Raw genomic sequence first — 20,840 nt, 5'->3', positions numbered from 1 at the left:
GTTCCTGGAGGTGGTGCCAACCACACTCTGACCAGACATCTTACTGTGGTCCACCAAAGACAAGAAAATCATCCTGGTGGAGCTCACGGTACCATGGGAGAAGGGATGCAAAGGCTCACGCGAGGATTGGAGGGTGCTGTCTGCGCTGGGCCTTGATGAAAGAGCGAGAACCAAGCAGCCCGCAGGATGAGGGAGGAAGCAGAAAGAGACTCTCGCTGGATATGGAGCTGGCGAGGAGAGTTGAGCTGCAAGCCAGGAGCAGATGGGCAGTGACTTGGCCACCACTGCTGACCCACCAGCTGGAGAGTGCAGTGGTTAAGGGTCGAAACACTCTGCCCCTGATGACATCTGCCCCTGGCTAAAGGCTATGGTTACCTCTTCAGATAACTGAAAAGAGCACCCCAGTGAATGGGGACTGTTAGACGATCACTTCCTATCTCATTATGATCTTCACTTCATTGTTTACCTGTAATGCACTTTCTCGGTAGCTGTTGACCTTAATCTGCATTGTCATTGTTTACCTTGTTCTACCTGTGCAATGATCTGATCGATACAAACAATGTGAACACCATTTGTTATATTTACCAGAAGCACTGTATACAAAGGGTCTGAAGCTTTGTTAAGGATCCCTACCACCCATCCCACAATCTCTTTGATCCACTACCATCGGGAAGGAGGTACAGGAGCATCAGGACTTGGACTGACAGACTGGGTAACAGCTTCTTCCCCCAGGCTGTGAGACTAATGAGTACCCTGCCACCACCGTGTTCTTGCCACTAGGTAACAGCTGTTTACTGTTTACCTGTGCGTGCACTACATGCATCTTGAATTATATTTTATTAACATATTAATGGTAATATTTTGTTTTACGCTGTGTGTGATATATGTATTGTGGGTGCACTGTGGTCCATAGGAACATTGTTTCGTTTGGTTGTATATATGTAGACATATGACAACAAACTTGAACTTGAGCTTGCAAGGCAGGTTTTTCACCGTATCCTGGTACATGCAACAATAATAAACCAATTACCATTAACAAATAAACTGTTAAGTTTTCACTGCTGTCAACGACTGACCATAGGCATTGTGCCCTGGTAACAGGAAGACATTTAATTAAATACAAAAGGAGTTAGTAACTTGTGACATCAGAGACCATCCTAAAATTACCACCTGGTCTTTCGACTCGGCCATAAACCATGGACTTGTCTGTTCAAAACACATCACTTCCTTACAGTGTCGGTGTAAGTAGGTAGATTCAACTTAGGGAGATTCCTACACCCCTCCCTGCACCACATTTCTGTACAAATTTCTACAGATGATCTGAGAAACAAAGATAATGTTTCAACTTCTGATAGAAGGTCATAGATTGGCTGCTATGGTAACGCAGTGGTCTGCGCGACCCTATTACAGCTTGGAGTGTTGGAGTTCAAAGTTCAATTCCAGCATCCTCTGTAAGCAAGTTTGTACGTCCTTCCCGTGTAGGCATGGATTTCTTCCAGGTGTTCTGGTTTCCTCCCACAGTCCAAAGACGTACCGGTTAGTAGGTTAATTGGTCATTGTAAATTGTCCTGTGATTAGGCGAGGGTGAAATAGTTGGGTTGCTGGGCCAGCACGTTGAGCAGGAAGAGCCTGTTCCACGCTGTACCTCTAACTAAAATAAAACGCAAATAATTAACTAGTAAAACTTCTCTCTCCTGATCTGCAGAACCTTTCCAACATTTCCTGCATGGATATCTAACCTGCCTGACAATCTTCACCTCAAACTCTGCGGCGAGGATTCCTCACAGCATTTCACCAACTGCGTGGAAGAGGCTTACTTTATTTAGGGGCTACCAATGTGGGATTGGCTTTAGTCCATGGCATAAAAAAGGTTGGGAACCTCTGAAGGGATACAACGTAGAACAGGATCTTCTGGCACAGTGACCCACCTATTTCACCCTAGCCTAACCACAGGACAACTTACAATGACCAATTAACCTACTAACCAGTACGTCTCTGGACTGTGGGAGGAAACCAGAGCACCCGGAGGAAACCCACACGCACACAGAAAGGTCATACAAACTTCCTTACAGAAGGACGCTGGCATCTTTCACTTTATTTTAGATTTCCAGCACCTGCCTTATTTTGTACTGGTCTGAGAACAAGTTAATGATTTTTGTTCAGTGCACGGGGAGAAAGTGGAATAAATTATCTACTGTTAGACTTACCTTCCCCCTCAATTAATTATACAGGAGACCTTACCCGGAAATCAATGGGAGATTAATTCTTGATGAGCCTGCAGGGAAAGAGCTTTAACTATCTTATGCCAGTGCAGCAGACATCAAGGCATCAGACGCTCCTTGATCGTAGCTTCAACGAGCAAAAAAAAAACTCCAATTAAGATTGAAATCGTCAGACACCAAAGTAAGCAACATGTTCTGGGAACAGTGGGACCACAGAACAGGAGCTGCCGGTCTTTGACCTCATCCCTCTCGGCCCCACTCCGGCAGCCTGTTGTAAGAGGGGTAGGGTGTTTAGTACTGATATCAGGAGAGGCTTCCTCGCTCAGAGGGCAGTGAGGCTCTGGAATTTTCTACTCTGTGGGCCTGTGGTAGTTCAGTCACTGAGTTTATTCAATGCAAAAATGGAGAGAGTTCAGGACGTTCGGGGAATCGAGAGGGTTAGGCTAAAGCACGATCTCCGGAGGGAGACTGCCCATGATTCTGACGGTGCAGCTACAGACAGAAGGGTAGCTGACTCCCGAGCCCATTTCTTTCTTATATAACTGGTCACAGTATCTACCAACACCACACACATACACACCAATACTCTCCACACACACAAGCATGAACAACCCCACGTGTCGCACTGTCGCGGGGTGTCAGCATGGGGTTTCCTCCGGGTGCTCCGGTTTCCTCCCACAGTCCAAAAATGTACCAGTTAGTAGAGGAATTGGTCATTGCAAATTGTCCTGTGATTAGGCTAGGATTAATAGGTGTGTTGCTGGGTGGCGTGGTTTGTTGGGCTGGAATGGCACGATCTGCACTGCATCCCTAAATAAATAACCCCCCACCCGTACACATATACAACACCTCCCACGCACAATATGCCAACACAACACAAGGTTTAGAGGGATATAGGCCAAAAGCAAACAAACGGGGTAAGTTCACACCGGCACCTTGGTCAGTATGGACGTGATGGGCTGAAGGGCCTGTTTCCGTGCTCTCTTTATGACTCTGTGCATTACAAATATCATGTTATTTAAACCCTAACTTCAAATCTCTGAACCGCAAACAATCGGAGTTTATTTTAATTGGTCTCAGGATGCATACATCAGTGGTCCCCAACCACCGGGGCCGCAAAGCATCCGCTACCGGGCCGCGAGGAAGCGATATGAGTCGGCTGCACCTCTCCTCATTCCCTGTCACTCACTGTTGAACTTGAACATAGGGTTGCCAACTGTCCCATATTTGTCGGGACATCCTGTATATTGGGCTAAATTGGTTTGTCCCGTATTTCCCCCGCTAAGGTAGAGCGTTCCTATGAAACCTTTCGTGCCAAAATGGCGTGAAGTGAAGAAGCAATTACCATTAATTTATACGGGAAAAACTTTTTGACTATTCCCAGACCCAAAAAATAACCTACCAAATCATACCAAATAACACATAAAACCGAAAATAAGTAACACTAACATATAGCAAAAGCAGGAATGATATAATAAATACACAGCCTATATGACATAGAAATAATGTATGTACAGTATAGTTGGGAAGATGAAGCAAAACCGATTTGGGGAAAAAAATGGGCACGTACACACATGCACGCATAGGTGCCCGCGCAAGGCTTCATGGTCATGGTAGTCTTTCCTGGGGTAAAGTGTCCCGGGATTTGACTAACAACACACCTCAAAGTTGCTGGTGAACGCAGCAGGCCAGGCAGCATCTCTAGGAAGAGGTACAGTCGACGTTTCAGGCCGAGACCCTTCGTCAAGACTAACTTCCTTCAGTTAATCCTGACGAAGGGTCTCGGCCTGAAACGTCGACTGTTCCTTCAGTTAATCCTGACGAAGGGTCTCGGCCTGAAACGTCGACTGTACCTCTTCCTAGAGATGCTGCCTGGCCTGCTGCGTTCACTAGCAACTTTGATGTGCGTTGCTTGAATTTCCAGCATCTGCAGAATTCCTCGTGTTTTTATTGTCCGGGATTTGACTGCTACTTTTGTTCCTTATTTGGGAGTGAGAAAGTTGGCAACCCTAACTGTAAAAGACATGTTGAGGTGAGTTTAACCCTACTTGAACACACCCCCCACCCCCACCCCAGTGGCCGGTCCGCAACTATATTGTCAATATTAAACCGGTCCGCGGTGCAAAAAAGGTTGGGGACCCCTGGCATACATTGTATACCTGTGGAATGAATGATTCACCAGGCAAACTCAGATTGGCGTAGGGTCAAAATCAAAAGACTATAAGACATAGGAGTAGAATTAGGCCATCTAGCCTATTAAATCTGCTCCATCATTCCATCACGGCTGATTTATCATCTCTCTCAATCCCATTCTCCCACCTTTTTGCTAAATCCTTTGGCACACTTAATAACCAAGAACCTATCAACCTCCAATTTAAATGTACTCCATTACTTGTCATCCAAGAAGTAATGTGCTCTGCCATTGAAATCCTAGTGGAAGGCCGCTTTGGAGTCCCAGCAGGCAGACATTTACCAGCACTGTTCTGTGGGAATCTGCACTTGGACCAACACCAGACTCAGGTCCTCAAACACACAGGACTCTAGGGAAGACAAGTTCCTTTATCTTTAATTATTTATGTTTTGTTTAGTGTTCTAAATTACTTGAGGGTTTTTACTTCCAACTTTCCTCTCTACTTTTGATTAAAGACAAAATGATTCAGAGTTTTGAGACCCTTCTGAATGCCAGGCATATCTAGAAATATTTCTATCCCTGACAGACTTGACAGCAAGCCAAGCTGTAAGTATTGTTCTCTGACAGACTTTGAGGCAGTAGGGGGCCCTTCACATCCGCAGCACAGCAATCTGAGTGAAGAAGTTGCCCTGGGCGAGTAAAATCTGGCCATTGTTTCTTCAATAATTTGACCTACACCATGAAGTTGGGTAAAGTCCAAAGAATGAACAATTGTACAAAACAAAATGAGAAAGTACTTCCAGCTCACACATATTCATTTATTGTTGAAACTGCTTTGTACTCCCCCAAGAAATTTAATTCTGAAACTCTGATTCTGTTCTCACATCCTGTAGCAACTCGGCCTCCTACAAAGAGACAGTTACACCAGGGACATCTAAGACACTTGTAGATGGGCACAAGGATGAAAGAAAAATGAAGGGCCATGCAGAAGTGAGGCGTTCAATTAATCCTGGAGTAGGTTAAAGGGTTGCCACGAACTTGTAGGCCAAAGGGTCTGTGCGGTGCTGTATTGTTCTATGTTCTAAAGAACATAGCTCTCAGACCATGCTCTTTTCTCACTTCTGCCATCAGAAAGAACTTACAAGTACCTCGGGACCCACAACGTCAGATTCAAGAACAGTTACTACCCCTCAGCCATCAGGCTCTTCAACAAAAGAGGATAACTACACGCATCTACTGAGATGTTTCCACAACCAATGATCACTTTAAGCACTCTTTATCTTGTTATTTCATGCTCTTGTTATTTATTGCTATTTATTTATATCTGCATTTGCACAGTTTGTTGTCTTCTACGATCGTGCTCTTTCATTGATCCTGTTTACAGTTACTATTCTATAGATTTGCTGAGTATGCCCGCAGAAACAAGAATCTCAGGGTTGTATGTGGTGACATGTATGTACTCTGATAATAATTTTTACTTTGAACCCCAATATACTGCTATACCCAGACAACAGGCAACGTTGGCATCATTTCCTGACAATATGCAGAATACATACTAATTTCTGAATGTGACAATCTGATGGGTCTACTGATTCTACCCTGTACTATCTCTGTAAATATTTAATTTACACTCTGTATACTGTTTTACCTTCAATGTACTGCTGGAATGAATTAGTCTGTAATGAATAATTTTTCCACTATCCTGATGAAGGGTCTTGGCCCAGACTGTTTATTCCTCTCCATAGTTGCTGCCTGACCTGCTGAGTTCCTCCAGCATTTTGTGTGTGCTACTCAAGTTCTCTACTGTAGCTTCATGCATGTGACAAGAATAAACCAATTTAAATCAAATTCACATTTATCACGTACATCGAAACATACAGTGAAAAGCGCTGATTGCGCCAACAACCAATACACCAAAGTATGTACTGGGAGGCCGTTCCATGTTCACAGGGAGAATGAATAAAGTCCGTATAGAAAGATGCAGAATTGACCCGGGGCGCTGGCACTGTAATAACGTTGCTCTAACCACCATGTTACAGTGCCGCCTAGGTTGTGCAGATCTAATGAAACTAATTATTCAACACCTCGCTAAACTAATCCCTTCCGCCTATACAACGTCCACATCCTTCCATTCGCTCTACATTCGTGTTCTTATCTAACAGCCTCTTTAGCATTTGATGGCTCTGGGCCTGTACTTGCTGGAGTTTAGAAGAATGAGAGGGGCTCTCACTGAAACCTATTAAATATTGAAAGGCCTAGATACAGAAGACGTGGAGACAATTTTTCATACAGTGGGGGTGTCTAGGACCAGAGGGCACAGCCTCAGAGTACAAGAACATCCCTTTAGAACAGAGATGAGGTGGAATTTCTTTAGTCAGAAGGTGGTAAATCTGTGGAATTCATTGCTACAGAAGGTCGAGAAGTCTAAGTCATTGGGTATACTTAAAGCCAAGATTGATAAGTTCTTGATTAGTAAGGGTGTCAAAGGTAATAGGGAGAAGACAGGAGATTGGGATTGAGGAACGATAATAAATCAGGTATATTAGAATGGTGGAGCAAACTCAATGGGCCAAATGGCCTAATTTGCTCCTATATCTTATGGTCTAAGTGTATGCCTCCACCACATCCCTAGGCACTCGCCATTCTCTGTATAAAGCAAACCTGCCACACATCCCCTTTGGACTTACCCCCTCTCACCTTAAATTAATGTCCTCTGGTACTGGATATTTCAGCCCTGGGAGAAAGATACTGTCGAATCTATATACACTCATTGGCCATTTTCTTTGGCACAGGAATGGAACCCGGTGTGATCTTCTGCTGCTGTAGCCCATCCACCTCAAGGTTCAATGTGTTGTGCGTTCAGAGATGCTCTTCTGCACACCACTGTTGTAATGTGTGGTTACTTGAGTTACTGTCGCATTCCTGTCAGCTTGAACCAGTCTGGCCATTCACCTCTGACCCCTCTCATTAAAAAAGCGTTTCTGACCACAGAACTTCTGCTCGCTGGATTTTTTTATGTTTTTGCACTGTTCTCTGTCAACCGTAGAGCAGTTGTTCCCAAACTGGATCCAAGGACCCCTTGGTTAATGATAGGGGGTCCATGGCATAAAAAAGCTTGGAATGAATTCCTGCCTACAGACTTGTGCATGAAATTCTCAGGACATCAGTGTAACTTGGATCACATTTCTTCCCCATTCTGAACCTCCAGACCGTGTCTGCATGCTTTACGCATTGAATTGCTGCCACATGATTGGCTGATTATTTGCATTAACGAGCAGGTGTACAGTGTACCTAATAAAGTGGCCACTGAATGTATGCCTGTCGTAACTTAATAGACTTGCATCAGATTTCCTTCAGCCTCTATCACGCCAAGGGTAATTCCAGCATATGCCCCTTTCTCAGGGAGGAGGTACAGGCGCTTGAAGGCACACACTCAACGATCCAAGAACAGCTTCTTCCACTCTTCCTAATCACGGGACCATTTCTGAATGGACAATGAACCCATGTACACAATCTCGCTAATTTTTTTCTTGTTTTTCTCTCTTTGCACTGTTTATTGAATTCATTTTTATGCACATTTCTTATTGCAATTTTTAGTGTTTATTATTATGTACATCAATGTCTTGCACCTGCAAAACAATACATTTCACAAAACGAAACCTGATTCCGATGCAGTTACGCAAAGGGAAGAAAGTGAATGAAGATGGGAGAGGGGGCTTGAGAAGGGCTGAATGGCCCGTTTACCCTCTGTAGCTTTGTCAGCACTGCATCGCACTTCAGTCACCGAGCCTGCATCTATTTGCAACATCTCAGCATCACACCCTTCTTCTCCCCTTCCCATGGAATATTTTCAAAACCTACCTTTAGGTTTAAACCCACAGCTTTCATCATCAGAGCTGCTGTCAGATTCAAAGAGATCCCCGAATTCTTTCTTGTCTTTCTCTTTGCTCTCTTGCAGCCTCCTGCGTTTGATCTCTGGGAAATTCAGGTCTTCCAGCTGGCGAGAGGCAGAGGAAAGCACATGAAATATAAAAAAAGCACTTACTACAAAGTCAGCCTTCTGTGCAGAGACTTTAAACACCGTTCCACAGCCTGCCCTCATCTGGTACTTTCCCCCCTATTTGCATACAGGGGTCAGCAATTATAGACGTGTGACATGCCCTTAAGACTGATTGAGTGCATGGGCCCCCCGATTCATCGCCAGACCCTCAATATCTGGAGGAAAATTACTTCAGAATGCGATAAGGAGAGAAAGAAATTGATGCCTGAAGCTATGCGATCAATCCTCCGCTCTCTGAAGGCCGGAGGAAGCTCAAAACTCTTTCTTGTATAACTTTATTTTTCTCCTTTTTTACTTTGGCATGCACTGTTAAAGTGGATGCTGGGAGTTTCGCTGGTGAGATGTTTGGAAGGACTGGCTGAATGAGATGTGTGAAAATGACAAATGATTCAAACATTAATTTATTTATTTTATTTAAAGATGCCATATGGAACAGGCCCTTCCGGCCCTTCGAGCTGCACCACCAGGAACCCACCGATTTAACCCCAGCCTAGTCACCGGACCATTTACACTTAGCTTACTAACCACAATGTCTTTGGGCTGAGAGAGGAAACTGGAGGACCTCGAGAGGTTCCACGGGAGGGATGTACAGACTCCTTGCAGAGGACGCTGGGATTGAAATCCAAACTCTGATGTCCCAAGCTGAAATAGTGTTGTACTAACCGTGGAACCCATATTGATGGATTAATGAGTTGGGAGTAAAAACCCCATCAAACCAGTGAGGGTAACTGCACTTCCCTTAAGAACCTGAACTGAAAAAGGACACCCCACCATTGACCACATTCACAAAGAGCACTGCCACAGGACTGCAGCGACCATCCTCAAGGACCCCACCATCCAGGCCATGCTCTCTTCTCGCTGCTGCCATCAGGAAGGAGATACTGGAGCCTCAGGTCCCACACCACCAGGTTCAGGACTAGTTAGAACCCTTCAACCATCAGGCTCCTGAACCAGTGTGGATAATTTCACTCACCTCAACTCTGAACTGATTCCACAATCTACAGACTCCCATTCAAAGACTCTACAACTCATGTTCTCGGTATTATTTATTTATTTACTTCAGTTGATCATTACAGAGGATTCCTGTTAATTGCGGCAGCAGCTTATTTGGGAAAACTCTTAAAGAACAAAAACCATTTGAGAAAATAGCCAGGATTCCCTTCATTTATTGGGACACTGTGCCAGTTAATTGAGACAGGAAACAACAGGAATTCTGCAGATGCTGGAAATATAAGCAACACACATCAAAGTTGCTGGTGAACGCAGCAGGCCAAGCAGCATCTATAGGAAGAGGCACAGTCGACGTTTCAGGCCGAGACCCTTCGTCAGGACTAACTGAAGGAAGAGTGAGTAAGGGATTTGAAAGCTGGAGGGGGAGGGGGAGATGCAAAATGATAGGAGAAGACAGGAGGGGGAGGGATAGAGCCGAGAGCTGGACAAGTGATAGGCAAAAGGGGATACGAGAGGATCATGGGACAGGAGGTCCGGGAAGGAAGACAAGGGCGGGGGGTGACCCAGAGGATGGGCAAGAGGTATATTCAGAGGGACAGAGGGAGAAAAAGGAGAGTGAGAGAAAGAAGGTGTGCATAAAAATGAGTAACAGATGGGGTACGAGGGGGAGGTGGGGCCTTAGCGGAAGTTAGAGAAGTCAATGTTCATGCCATCAGCTTCTCTAACTTCCGCTAAGGCCCCACCTCCCCCTCGTACCCCATCTGTTACTCATTTTTATGCACACACTCTTTCTCTCACTCTCCTTTTTCTCCCTCTGTCCCTCTGAATATACCTCTTGCCCATCCTCTGGGTCACCCCCCGCCCTTGTCTTTCTTCCCGGACCTCCTGTCCCATGATCCTCTCGTATCCCCTTTTGCCAATCACCTGTCCAGCTCTCGGCTCCATCCCTCCCCCTCCTGTCTTCTCCTATCATTTTGCATCTCCCCCTCCCCCTCCAGCTTTCAAATCCCTTACTCACTCTTCCTTCAGTTAGTCCTGACGAAGGGTCTCGGCCTGAAACGTCGACTGCGCCTCTTCCTATAGATGCTGCTTGGCCTGCTGCGTTCACCAGCAACTTTGATGAATTGAGACAGGAGACTGTTGCCGAACAGTTTCTAACTACCGTCCAATGCATCCACTCGTGCGGCCATTAGACACTACACCAGTAAGACAATTCAGAACTGCTTTGCTGGCTGAGTTTGCCAGCATTCAGGCTTGGAGATGTCAGAAACAGCCGAGAGTGAAAAAGAAACGATTTTACTGCTTCATCAAGATGGGTACTACAATGAATTTGAAGATATCGACAATCAATACAGAATTGGAGAGTGTAATTATCAATAGATTTGATTGAAGGCGGTCTATTATCTACACAAGGTGTCTGTGCTGTTTTGTTCATTTTACAGTTATTCAAAAGAACACGGCATTGTACACTGAATTCCTCTGTTGATAAATATTCGGAACTAAAACACAGTTTTATAGTACTGTAATAGGATTGATAATGTTCTTATTTACTCAGAATTCATTTAAGTACATAATTTGTTACTCGGTTAAGCGGTAGTTTGTTCTATTTTATATTTTTTTAACTATTTCTACGAAACTTAGGCTAATTGGGGCAAAATGCACTGGTCACTGATCCTGAGGTGTCCCAATTTACCGGAATCCACTGTGTTCAGTTTTTGCACTTGCACAATTTGCCTTCTATGGCACAGTGGTTGTTTGTCAGTCTTTTTCTTTGATTCTATTGTATTTCTTTGCTCTACTGTGAATGTTCTTTTAATTTTTTTTTTCTTTTTGAATTTGCAGTTTGTTGTCTTCTGTACTCTGGTTGAACGAACAAGTTGTTGTGGTCTTTCATTGATTCTGTCACGGTTATTATTCTATAGATTTACTGAGAATGCCCACAAGAAAATAAATCTCAGGGTTGAATATTGTGATATGTACTTCGTTAATAAATTTACTTTGAACATTGAAAGCCTCATTACCCCGAACTGATTCTACAACCTATAGGCTCTCTTTCAAGGCTCTACAACTAATGTTCCCAGCATCATTTTTACTCGCACAGTTTGTCTTCTTTTGCACATTGGTGTTTGTCCGTCTTTGTGTGTTTATGTGTATTTTTTGTACAAGGTTATTGCATTTCTTTTCTCTAAATGCCTGCAAGAAAATGAATCTCAAGGTGGTATATAGTAACATACGTTCACTGATAATGAATGTACTTTGAACTTACAGCAGACATGATGGGCAGAATGGCCTGCTCCTATTATGATCTTATGTAACCAGTCAGGTTGCCACACCAGTGGTAGGTCCATGGTTACCTTAGGCCATTTAGTCTGCATTTCAGTTTTCATTTAATTCTAGTTAACTTAGCAAGTAGAGGAACTGAAAGAGAGCATTACACACAAAATACAGCAGGAGCTCAGCAGATCAGGCAGCATCTACGGAGGGGAATTTTGGGCCGAGAGCCTTCATCAGGACTGGAAAGGAAGGGAGAAGAGGCCAATATAAGAAGGGGGTTGGGGAAGGAATACATTCTGGCAGGTGATAGATAAGCCAGGTGAGGAGAACTTCGAAGGGTGGGAGAGGAAGGGATGAAGTAAGAAGCTGTGAGGTGATAGGTGGAAAAGTAAAGGGCTGAAGAAGGAATCTCACTGGAGAGTGGACCATGGGAGACAGAGAGTGAGCAGGGCCAACCTACTCTCCTCTCCAATCAGATTCCTTCTTCTTTAGCCTTTTACTACCACCACTCCCCCCACCATTTTATTCTGCCATCCTCCTTCCTACTTTCCAGTCCTGATGAAGAGTCTTGGCCCGAAACGATGACTGTTTATTCCTCTCCGTAGATGCTGCCTGACCTGCTGAGTTCCTCCTGCATTTTGCAAGTGTTACACTGGATTTCCAGCACCTGCAAGATCTCTTCTGTCTGTGAACTAAAACGTGGGTTGAGTGGGACTCTCGGAATAAACCCCCACTGGGCAGTTCAGGCACAGGTGCAAGGCACAGCAACCAGAGTTCAAGTGTTTGCAAACATTACTAACAAAAGCAGGGTTCCAGCCAGACCATCAAGGAGATCATGAGATGTGGACACAGAAGTCAGTAAGATAAAACACTTGGAATATGTTTTGAAAAGTAGAGTCTCACTTTACTGGAGAGGTCACAGAAGAGGTTTACCAGGATGCTGTCTGGATTAGAGAGCATGTGCTATAACGAGAGGTTGGGCAAATTTGGGTTGTTTTCTCTGAAGAGGCAGAGGTTGAGGGAAATTCTGACAGAGGTTTATAAAATAAGAGAGATATATATAGACTAGACAGACAGCATCTTTTTTCAGGGCTGAAATGTCTCACGAGAGGCTGGACAAACGTGGGTTGTTTTTCTCTGGAGTGCTGGAGGCTGAGGGGAGATCTGATAGAGGTTTACAACATTATGAGAGGTCTAGATAAAGGAAACAGACAGTATTGTTTCTTCCCAGGGATGAAACATCTAATACCAGAGGGCATGCATTTAAGGTGAGAGGAGGTAATTTCAAAGGAGATGTGAGGGGTAAGTTTTTTTTTCCACAGAGAGCGGCGGGCGCCTGGAATATTGCTGCCTGGGAAGGCAGAAGTTGAAACATTAGAGACACTTAAAAGATGTTTAGATAGGCACATGAATGTGTGGAAAATGAGCGGAAAGAGGCATGATGTAAATTGAAGAGACCAGTTTAGTTGGCCATTAGATTACTGATTTAATTGGTTCAGCACAACATTGTAGGCAGAAGGGTCTGTTTCTGTGTTGTACTGTTGTATGATTAGTTCTACAGTGGAAAATATTCTTTGTTATGACACAGTGATTACATCACACGACCTGAGACTGAGAGGTCTGAAGTCAATAATAGCTGGGAGACAGAATCTGAAATCCCTCCACCGTGGTTTAGCAATTTAAGTCTGCTTTTTTAAAACACACTTTCAAATAAACAGCTTGTATCAGTAATACTAACCAAGAAACTCAAGACTGCAGTAAAAATCCCTCTCTGGTTTGCTGAAGCCCTGTCAGGAATCTCTCTTCTGTGACAGGGAGTTTGTGAATTCAGTCCCACAGTACTGTGGCTGACTATTACATGTTTGCTTATCTCACAAACAAGAAATGCTGGCCCTAACTTTCATAAGTTTTGTTATTTGACTAAACTTACAAGGGTATCTAAGATACCTTAAATTATCCCGGAAATGAAAGAGTTAACATATGGGGAGCTTTTGACAGCTCTGGACCAGTACTTGCTGGAGTTTAGAAGAATGAAGGGGGATCTCATTGAAACCTATGGAATATTGAAAGAGTGGATGTGGACAGGATGTTTCCTATAGTGGGTGAGCCTAGGACCAGAGAGCACAGCCTCAGAATACAAGGAGGTACCTTTAGAACAGGGACGATGAGGAATTTCTTTAGCCAGAGGATAGTGGAATTCATTGCTACAGACAGCTGTGAAGGCCAAGTCATTGGGTATATTTAAAGTGGTGGGTGATAGGTTCTTGTTTAGAAAGGGTGTCAAAGGTTATGGGGAGAAGGCGGGGGGAATGGGGTTGAGAGTGATAATAAATAGGCCATGATCAAATAGTGGAGCACACTCGATGGGCTGAATGGCCTAATTCTGTTCATGTGTCTTGTAACTAACTCATCCTTTGAAAACTGCTTAACACTCACACTTCAACGTGCATCAATCGTTGGAAACACGACACAAGAAGAGGTGATTTTACTTGCCACATACCCGCTCTTTTCCCGTAATCTCCAGTGCAATCTCCTTCTGTCTCAGTTTCTTCCAGCTGCTGAAGTACTTCTGCAGAGGCGTACCCTCTTCCTTCATCTCTTTCTCCCATAATGTCTGTGCACAGATATAAGAACTTCATTCAAGCGAAACAATCAGGTCTGACCAACTCTCAGCAAATCCTAAATGCAAGCTCCCAGCTTCCCACTTCATCCTCAGACCACTGGCCAATGTGCCCAGAGGTCAACCACTCTAAGGGGATAATAACCTCGTAACCGTATCAGACCGAGAGGGAGAATGTGTCCCGTGCACACGCGGCTGACCAACCGGGCCTCCTACGCGTGGAAGGCACTCTCTTTTTGATGAGATTTCAGGTGCGCAGGCTTTCGTCCCAGCAGGCCTGGCTCGTCGCTCTTACACTGCAACTGTTCAGTGTGTATTGTTACCACATGACTCAGTAAAACAGTTAAACATACTACTCTGTTGTCACTCCTGCTCTGTGCGTACAGAACAACCTCATCTTAAGCTCTTACCATGTTCCTGACCAAGTGCCCAACAGAACCCTGCTCCTCTTTGTTGGATCTGGAGAAAATATTGTCCAGAAGGTTCTTCAGAAGTTTAGAATGAAACATACAGTCCTGTGCAAAAGTCTTAGGCCTAAGACTTTTGCACAGTCCTGTATTTGTCAACGTGGAGCAGAGAGTGAGTTTGTAAATCTGGCGGGAGCAAAGGACGTTGGGGAATGGCGACGGTGGAATGCCATGGGATGGATTAGGGACAGGTGTCAGAGAAGGAGTGCAGACACACTCAGCCCTGAGACACCAGACAAGATCATTTGATTCCAAACAATTAGTTTATTGATCATTACAGAATGTCCTTCTGGTGCTTCCCTCTCCCTCCCCTCCCCTTCTCCCAACCATGACTCCCCTCTCTCTGCCCCCTTCCCACTCTCAGTCCACAATACAGACCCATATCAGAATCAATTTTATCATCACTCACATGTCATGTTTTTTGCAACAGTACAGCACAATACATAAAATTACTACAGTACCGTGCAAAAGCCTTAGGCACCTTAGCACAGGACTGTAAATCTTGCAGTTACAGTCATTTTATTAGGTGTCCATAATAAAGAAATAACAGTGACTACCACACTCCTCCAAGAGGATCACACCCTTGTCATGGTGTGCCTCAATGACCCAGGGAGTTATGTTGGCTGGAGTCGGGGCTTTATGTTTTGGCTCTTTGTGAGGGTCACCCATGCCAAACAGGTCAAAAGGTTGATGCCAGACTAAGAGTGGTTCGCTAGTCCTTCAGGTTCGATGGGCCAGCTCAAGGCCAAAAGCTCTGATTGTTAACTCAAAATTGTTACGGAACAGCAACGAAGAATCCTTCTACATCTGAGTGTGACGGTATTCCTGAGTCTCCACCCGGGACTTGCTTGACTGACAGTAGTGAAACTGGAGAAAAGTGGAAGCTACCGACACGATGAACACACTGGAGATGAAGGGCCTTCAGTGCTGCCCAAAACGCCAGCGTAAGACCAAAGAAAGAAGTCACAGTCGTTTAATGCTGAAAACTAGCTCAAACTAGACAGATATGAAAATTCCTTTGATAAGAACAGCCTATGAAACAATTTGATTTATGGTACGACACGGGCTGCAAAGAAACTTCAAAATATGCAAAAGCAGCTATACAACAGATGACTAACAATCCTCTGAACACTTGCAGAAAAACAGGCGATTAAATAAACAAGCATAATGAAAGACCAAAGTACAAGAAAAATGGCAAATTAGGCCCGAATCCAACACTACCATCTCCTCTCCAGTGTGTACCTGACCCACGGTTGGCCCCGTCTCGGGATCTCAGCTCCTGCCTCAAGTCTGTCTGTGTTTTGACTCCTGATGATACGGACCCCTACCCTGGGGGTCACGTGGTTTGATGGCAGGTCAGTAGATAACGAGCACTGAACAGAAAAGCCTGTCTATGATTCAGTGGTGAGTTGCTCTTTGGTAGCACGATCCTGACCAATTCAGGGGGTGAGCCGTGCAAACCTCATATAATTCCCTATCCCTCAGCTTAGCCAGCTGTCAAAAAGAGAATGTCTCTGAATGTTTCCTGATGTGAAATATCACATATCAAATAGTTACAGCTGAAACAATGAACCATTAGTTTCATCACGAGGGAGAGAGGTTCTAAACGTTTCTGAGTGGCGAAGATAAGAGTATAAAATGCTATAAAATGCAGGTCAGGCAGTACTGGGGAGAGGAAGGCAGGTAACATTTCTGATCAATGATCCACAAGCAGACCTTCCTAGTGAGGTAAACACAAAAAACGCTGGAGGAACTCAGTAGGTCAGGCAGCATCCATGGAGGCAAATGCAGAGACGAAGCTTCAGGCCGAGACTGACGAAAGGTCTCGGCTCAAAATACCGACTGTCCCTTTTTGAGTTCGTCCAGCGTTTTGTGAGTCTTGCTCCAGATTTCTGGCATCTGCAGAATCTCTTGTGTCTCCTTTCTAGTGAGGAAGGCACGTTTTGCTGTTGTTTTGTTGCTGTGTTCTGTGTTGTTCTGCACTGAGTGTGGGAACGCTATGCTGGCTCAGGAATGCGTGGCAGTTCTTGTGAGCTGATCCCAACACATTAATTTTATTTAGAGACACAGCACGGTAACAGGTCCTTCTGGCCCAACCAGCCCACACTGCCCAATTACACCTGTGTGACCAGTTAACCTGCAAGCTCGTATGTCTTTGGGACGTGGCAGGAAATCGGAACACCCAGATAAAATCCACGTGGTCACAAGCAGCAGCTACATCTGACTTACGGACAGCGGCAGGAGGTGAATGAGAGTTTTTACTTCTTCTTCTTCTTCTTCTTCAGCCCGTCACCTTTACTGGGGCATAGGCAGCCAACAGCAGCTGACCATTGATCTCAGTCCTGGGCCAGTCTTCAAGTCAAGTTATCACTGGGCCTATCTTCACGGATACTTCCTCTTCCAGGGATGGGGTCTTTGGAGCTTCTGCTGGCATTTCCATTGCTCTGGATTCTTATGGGGCAAGGTTGCTAGTCTCAGGGACAAGCTACCTTTCTCAGCTGGGCTTGGGCCTGCCTATCACTGAGTTGAACCGGGGTCGCTGGCACTATAAAGTATTCCGTTAACTGCAACACATGGTTAGGTTGTGTTGGTTGTTAAAGCAAACAACACATTTCACTGTGTGTTTCGATGTACATGTGATAAACAAAAGAATCTGAGGTACAGTTACATGCAAAAGTTTGGGCACCCCTGGTCAAAAGTTCTGTTACTGTGAATAGCTAAGCGAGTAAAGGATGACCTGATTTCCAAAAGGCATAAGGTTGAAGATGACATATTTCTTTAATCTTTTAAGCAAGATTACTTTTTTATTTCCATCTTTTACAGTTTCAAAATAACTAAAAAGGAACAGGGCCCGAAGCAAAAGTTTGGGCACCTTGCATGGTCAGTACTTAGTAACACCCCCTTTAGCAAGAATCACAGCTTGTAAACCCTTTCTGTAGCCAGCTAAGAGTCTTTCAATTCTTGTTTGGGGGATTTTCACCCATTCTTCCCTGCAAAAGGCTTCTAGTTCTGTGAGATTCTTGGGCTGTCTTGCATGCACTGCTCTTTTGAGGTCTATCCACAGATTTTCGATGATGTTTAGGTTGGGGGACAGTGAAGGCCATGGCAAAACCTCCAGCTTGTGCCTCTTGAGGTAGTCCATTGTGGATTTTGAGGTGTGTTTAGGATTATTATCCTGTTGTAGAAGCCATCCTCTTTTCATCTTCAGCTTTTTTACAGACGGTGTGATGCTTGCTTCCAGAATTTACTGGTATTTAATTGAATTCATTCGTCCCTCTACCAGTGAAATGTTCCCCGTGCCACTGGCTGCAATACAAGCCCAAAGCATGATCGATCCACCCCCGTGCTTAACAGTTGGAGAGGTGTTCTTTTCATGAAATTCTGCACCCTTTTTTCTCCAATCATACCTTTGCTCATTGCGGCCAAAAAGTTCTATTTGAACTACTTCAGTCCACAGGACTTGTTTCCAAAATGCATCAGGCTTGTTTAGATGTTCCTTTGCAAACTTCTGACGCTGAATTTTGTGGTGAAGATGCAGGAAAGGTTTTCTTCTGATGACTCTTCCATGAAGGTCATATTTGTGCAGGTGTCGCTGCACAGTAGAACAGTGCACCACCACTCCAGAGTCTGCTAAATCTTCCTGAAGGTCTTTTGCAGTCAAACGGGGGTTTTGATTTGCCTTTCTAGCAATTCTACGAGCAGTTCTCTCGGAAAGTTTTCTTGGTCTTCCAGACCTCAACTTGACCTCCACCGTTCCTGCTAACTGCCATTTCTTAATTACATTACGGACTGAGGAAACGGCTACCTGAAAACGCTTTGTTATCTTCTTATAGCCTTCTCCTGCTTTGTGGGCATCATTTATTTTAATTTTCAGAGTGCTAGGCAGCTGCTTAGAGGAGCCCATGGCTGCTGATTGTTGGGACAAGGTTCGAGGAGTCAGGGTATTTATAAAGCTTTGAAATTTGCATCACCTGGCCTTTCCTAATGATGACTGTGAACAAGCCATAGCCCTAACAAGCTAATTAAGGTCTGAGACCTTGGTAAAAGTTATCTGAGAGCTCAAATCTCTTGGAGTGCCCAAACTTTTGCATGGTGCTCCTTTCCTTTTTTTCACTCTAAAAATGTACAAAACAAAAATAATACACTAATCTTGCTTAAAATGTTGAAAAGAATGTTTCATCTTTAATTTTATGACTTTTGGAGATCAGTTCATCTATTACTCGCTTAGCTATTCACAGTAACAGAAATTTTGACCAGGGTGCCCAAACTTCTGCATGCCACTGTAAATATCTTCTGTGCTGTGAAAACACTTAAACTCTACCAGTTCCATTGTAAACAAGCTCAATTTGTTGAGCTTACCAAATAAACCGATGACCAGCATTTGGCTTGGAATTGGTTTATGATTACCACATGTACGAGCTTAAACCAGCACAAAAAACTGTGGTGATTCGAGATTCAAGTTTACTTGTCAACGTGTAAATCACAACATGTGGTGAAATGCATTGTTTGATCAACAACCAACACACTTAAGGGTGTGCTGGGGGCGGCCCGCAAGTGTTGCCACACACTCTGACGCCAACGCAGCATACCCAGAATGCTCGGCAGAACACAGAACACAACAAGCAACAGCAGCAAAAACAGGCCCCATTCTATTCACGCACATACACAGTCCTATAACCCCAGAGCAGGTCTCTGGCCCCAGCAGACACAGAATTGGGCTTGTAGGCACCCGGGCTTCAATTTCATCAGCAGACTCGGCTCTAGCCAACGGGGTTCGACTTCCGTGACTGTGAATGTATGCAGCTCCTAGTTTGTTTAGACTGCCTGAACTACTGGGCACTTTTACACAGCTTTAGCTGGGTTGCAGGTAACAGCTGAAACCCAACCATACTGTTTACCTCTCACTCCAAACAGCACCTCCGCTCTGCAGAACAGCCTTTGCCTTTGTCTTGCTGCCTCATAGCACCTCTAGCAATAATTTTCCTTTGACAGTTTTTCCTATCACTGCCGTGTGTCTAAATTGAGCCTGATTGATGTTGTGACTGAAACGAAACCTGTCTTGGCTAGACTGTCATAAACACAAAAGATACTTGCAAATTTTCAACAGACGTACTGTGGAGAGCATTCTAACTGGCTGCACCACTGTTTGATATGGAGGCACCACTGCACAGGACCAAAAAAAGCTGCAGAAAGTTGTAAATTTAGCCAGCCTCATCATGGGCAATAGCCTCCCCAGTATCAAGGACATCTTCAAAAGGTGCTATCTCAAGAAGGTAGCAACCATTATTAAAGACCCTGATCACCCAGGATGTTCCCTCTTCTTATTGCTACTAGCAGGGAGGAGACACACACTCAACGATTCAGGAACAGCTCCTTCCCCTCCACTATCAGATTTCAGAATGTACACTACCTCACTAATTTTTTTGCTGTCTTTCTGCAGTACTTAATTGAAATTTTATATGTATTTTTATTGTAATTGATAGTTTTTAAAAATTACGTATTGCAATGTACTCTGCTGCCACAAAACAACAAAATTGGCGACATATGCCAATGTTATTAAACCTGATTCTGACTGTGATTCTGCAGATGTTGGAAATCCAGAGCAACACACATGCAAAATGCTGGAGAACTCAGCAGGTCAGGCAGCATCTACGGAGAGGAATAAAGAGTCGACGTTTTGGGCTGAGACCTTTCATCAGAACTCAATTCTGATGAAGGGGCTCGTCCCAAACCATTGACTATTTATTCCTCTCCATAGATGCTGCCTGACCTGTTGGCTAGACTATCTAGTTTTATCGGAATTCTGGCTATTAGTAAGTAAGAATGAACCAAGTTCATGGAGAACTTTCTCTACATAACAAATGGAACATTCTTCTTCTGCTGATGTGTAAGTGGGCGGAATTTCCAACTCTAACCGGCAAGTGCCATTGCATCAGTCTTCTTCGCACTCACTCTGCCCCCACCATTCAGTCGCAGGACAACTGTCCCGTCAACGCCAAAAACGTACAAAAAGAGTTGGGGAGCATCACCAGGGAAGGCTTGAAACATGGACTGCTCTACATAGCCAACAAAAAGCAGGCATAGCACAAGCCCATGGCTACACTTTGAGTTTGGA

The 20,840-nt window shown here is 44.4% G+C and overlaps 1 protein-coding gene across 2 annotated transcripts in view; it reads right to left on the bottom strand.

Moving 5' to 3' along the window:
• noc2l (NOC2-like nucleolar associated transcriptional repressor) overlaps positions 1–20,840 on the bottom strand; it is a 169,186-nt gene that overhangs the window by 39,753 nt on the left and 108,593 nt on the right. For both annotated transcript variants that reach the window (XM_063033434.1, XM_063033435.1), the window contains exons 16-17: positions 14,139–14,252; positions 8,215–8,350 (exon numbers count right to left, since the gene is read on the bottom strand). In XM_063033434.1, the coding sequence (XP_062889504.1) occupies positions 8,215–8,350; positions 14,139–14,252 (250 nt within the window). The remainder of the gene's footprint in view (positions 1–8,214; positions 8,351–14,138; positions 14,253–20,840) is intronic.

The sequence above is a fragment of the Mobula hypostoma genome, chromosome 25, assembly GCF_963921235.1.
Source record: "Mobula hypostoma chromosome 25, sMobHyp1.1, whole genome shotgun sequence".
In the NCBI taxonomy this organism is placed as follows: Eukaryota; Metazoa; Chordata; class Chondrichthyes; order Myliobatiformes; family Myliobatidae; genus Mobula; species Mobula hypostoma.
The sequence above is the reverse complement of the archived record's forward strand: the minus strand, read 5'-3'. Positions and strand labels throughout refer to the sequence as shown.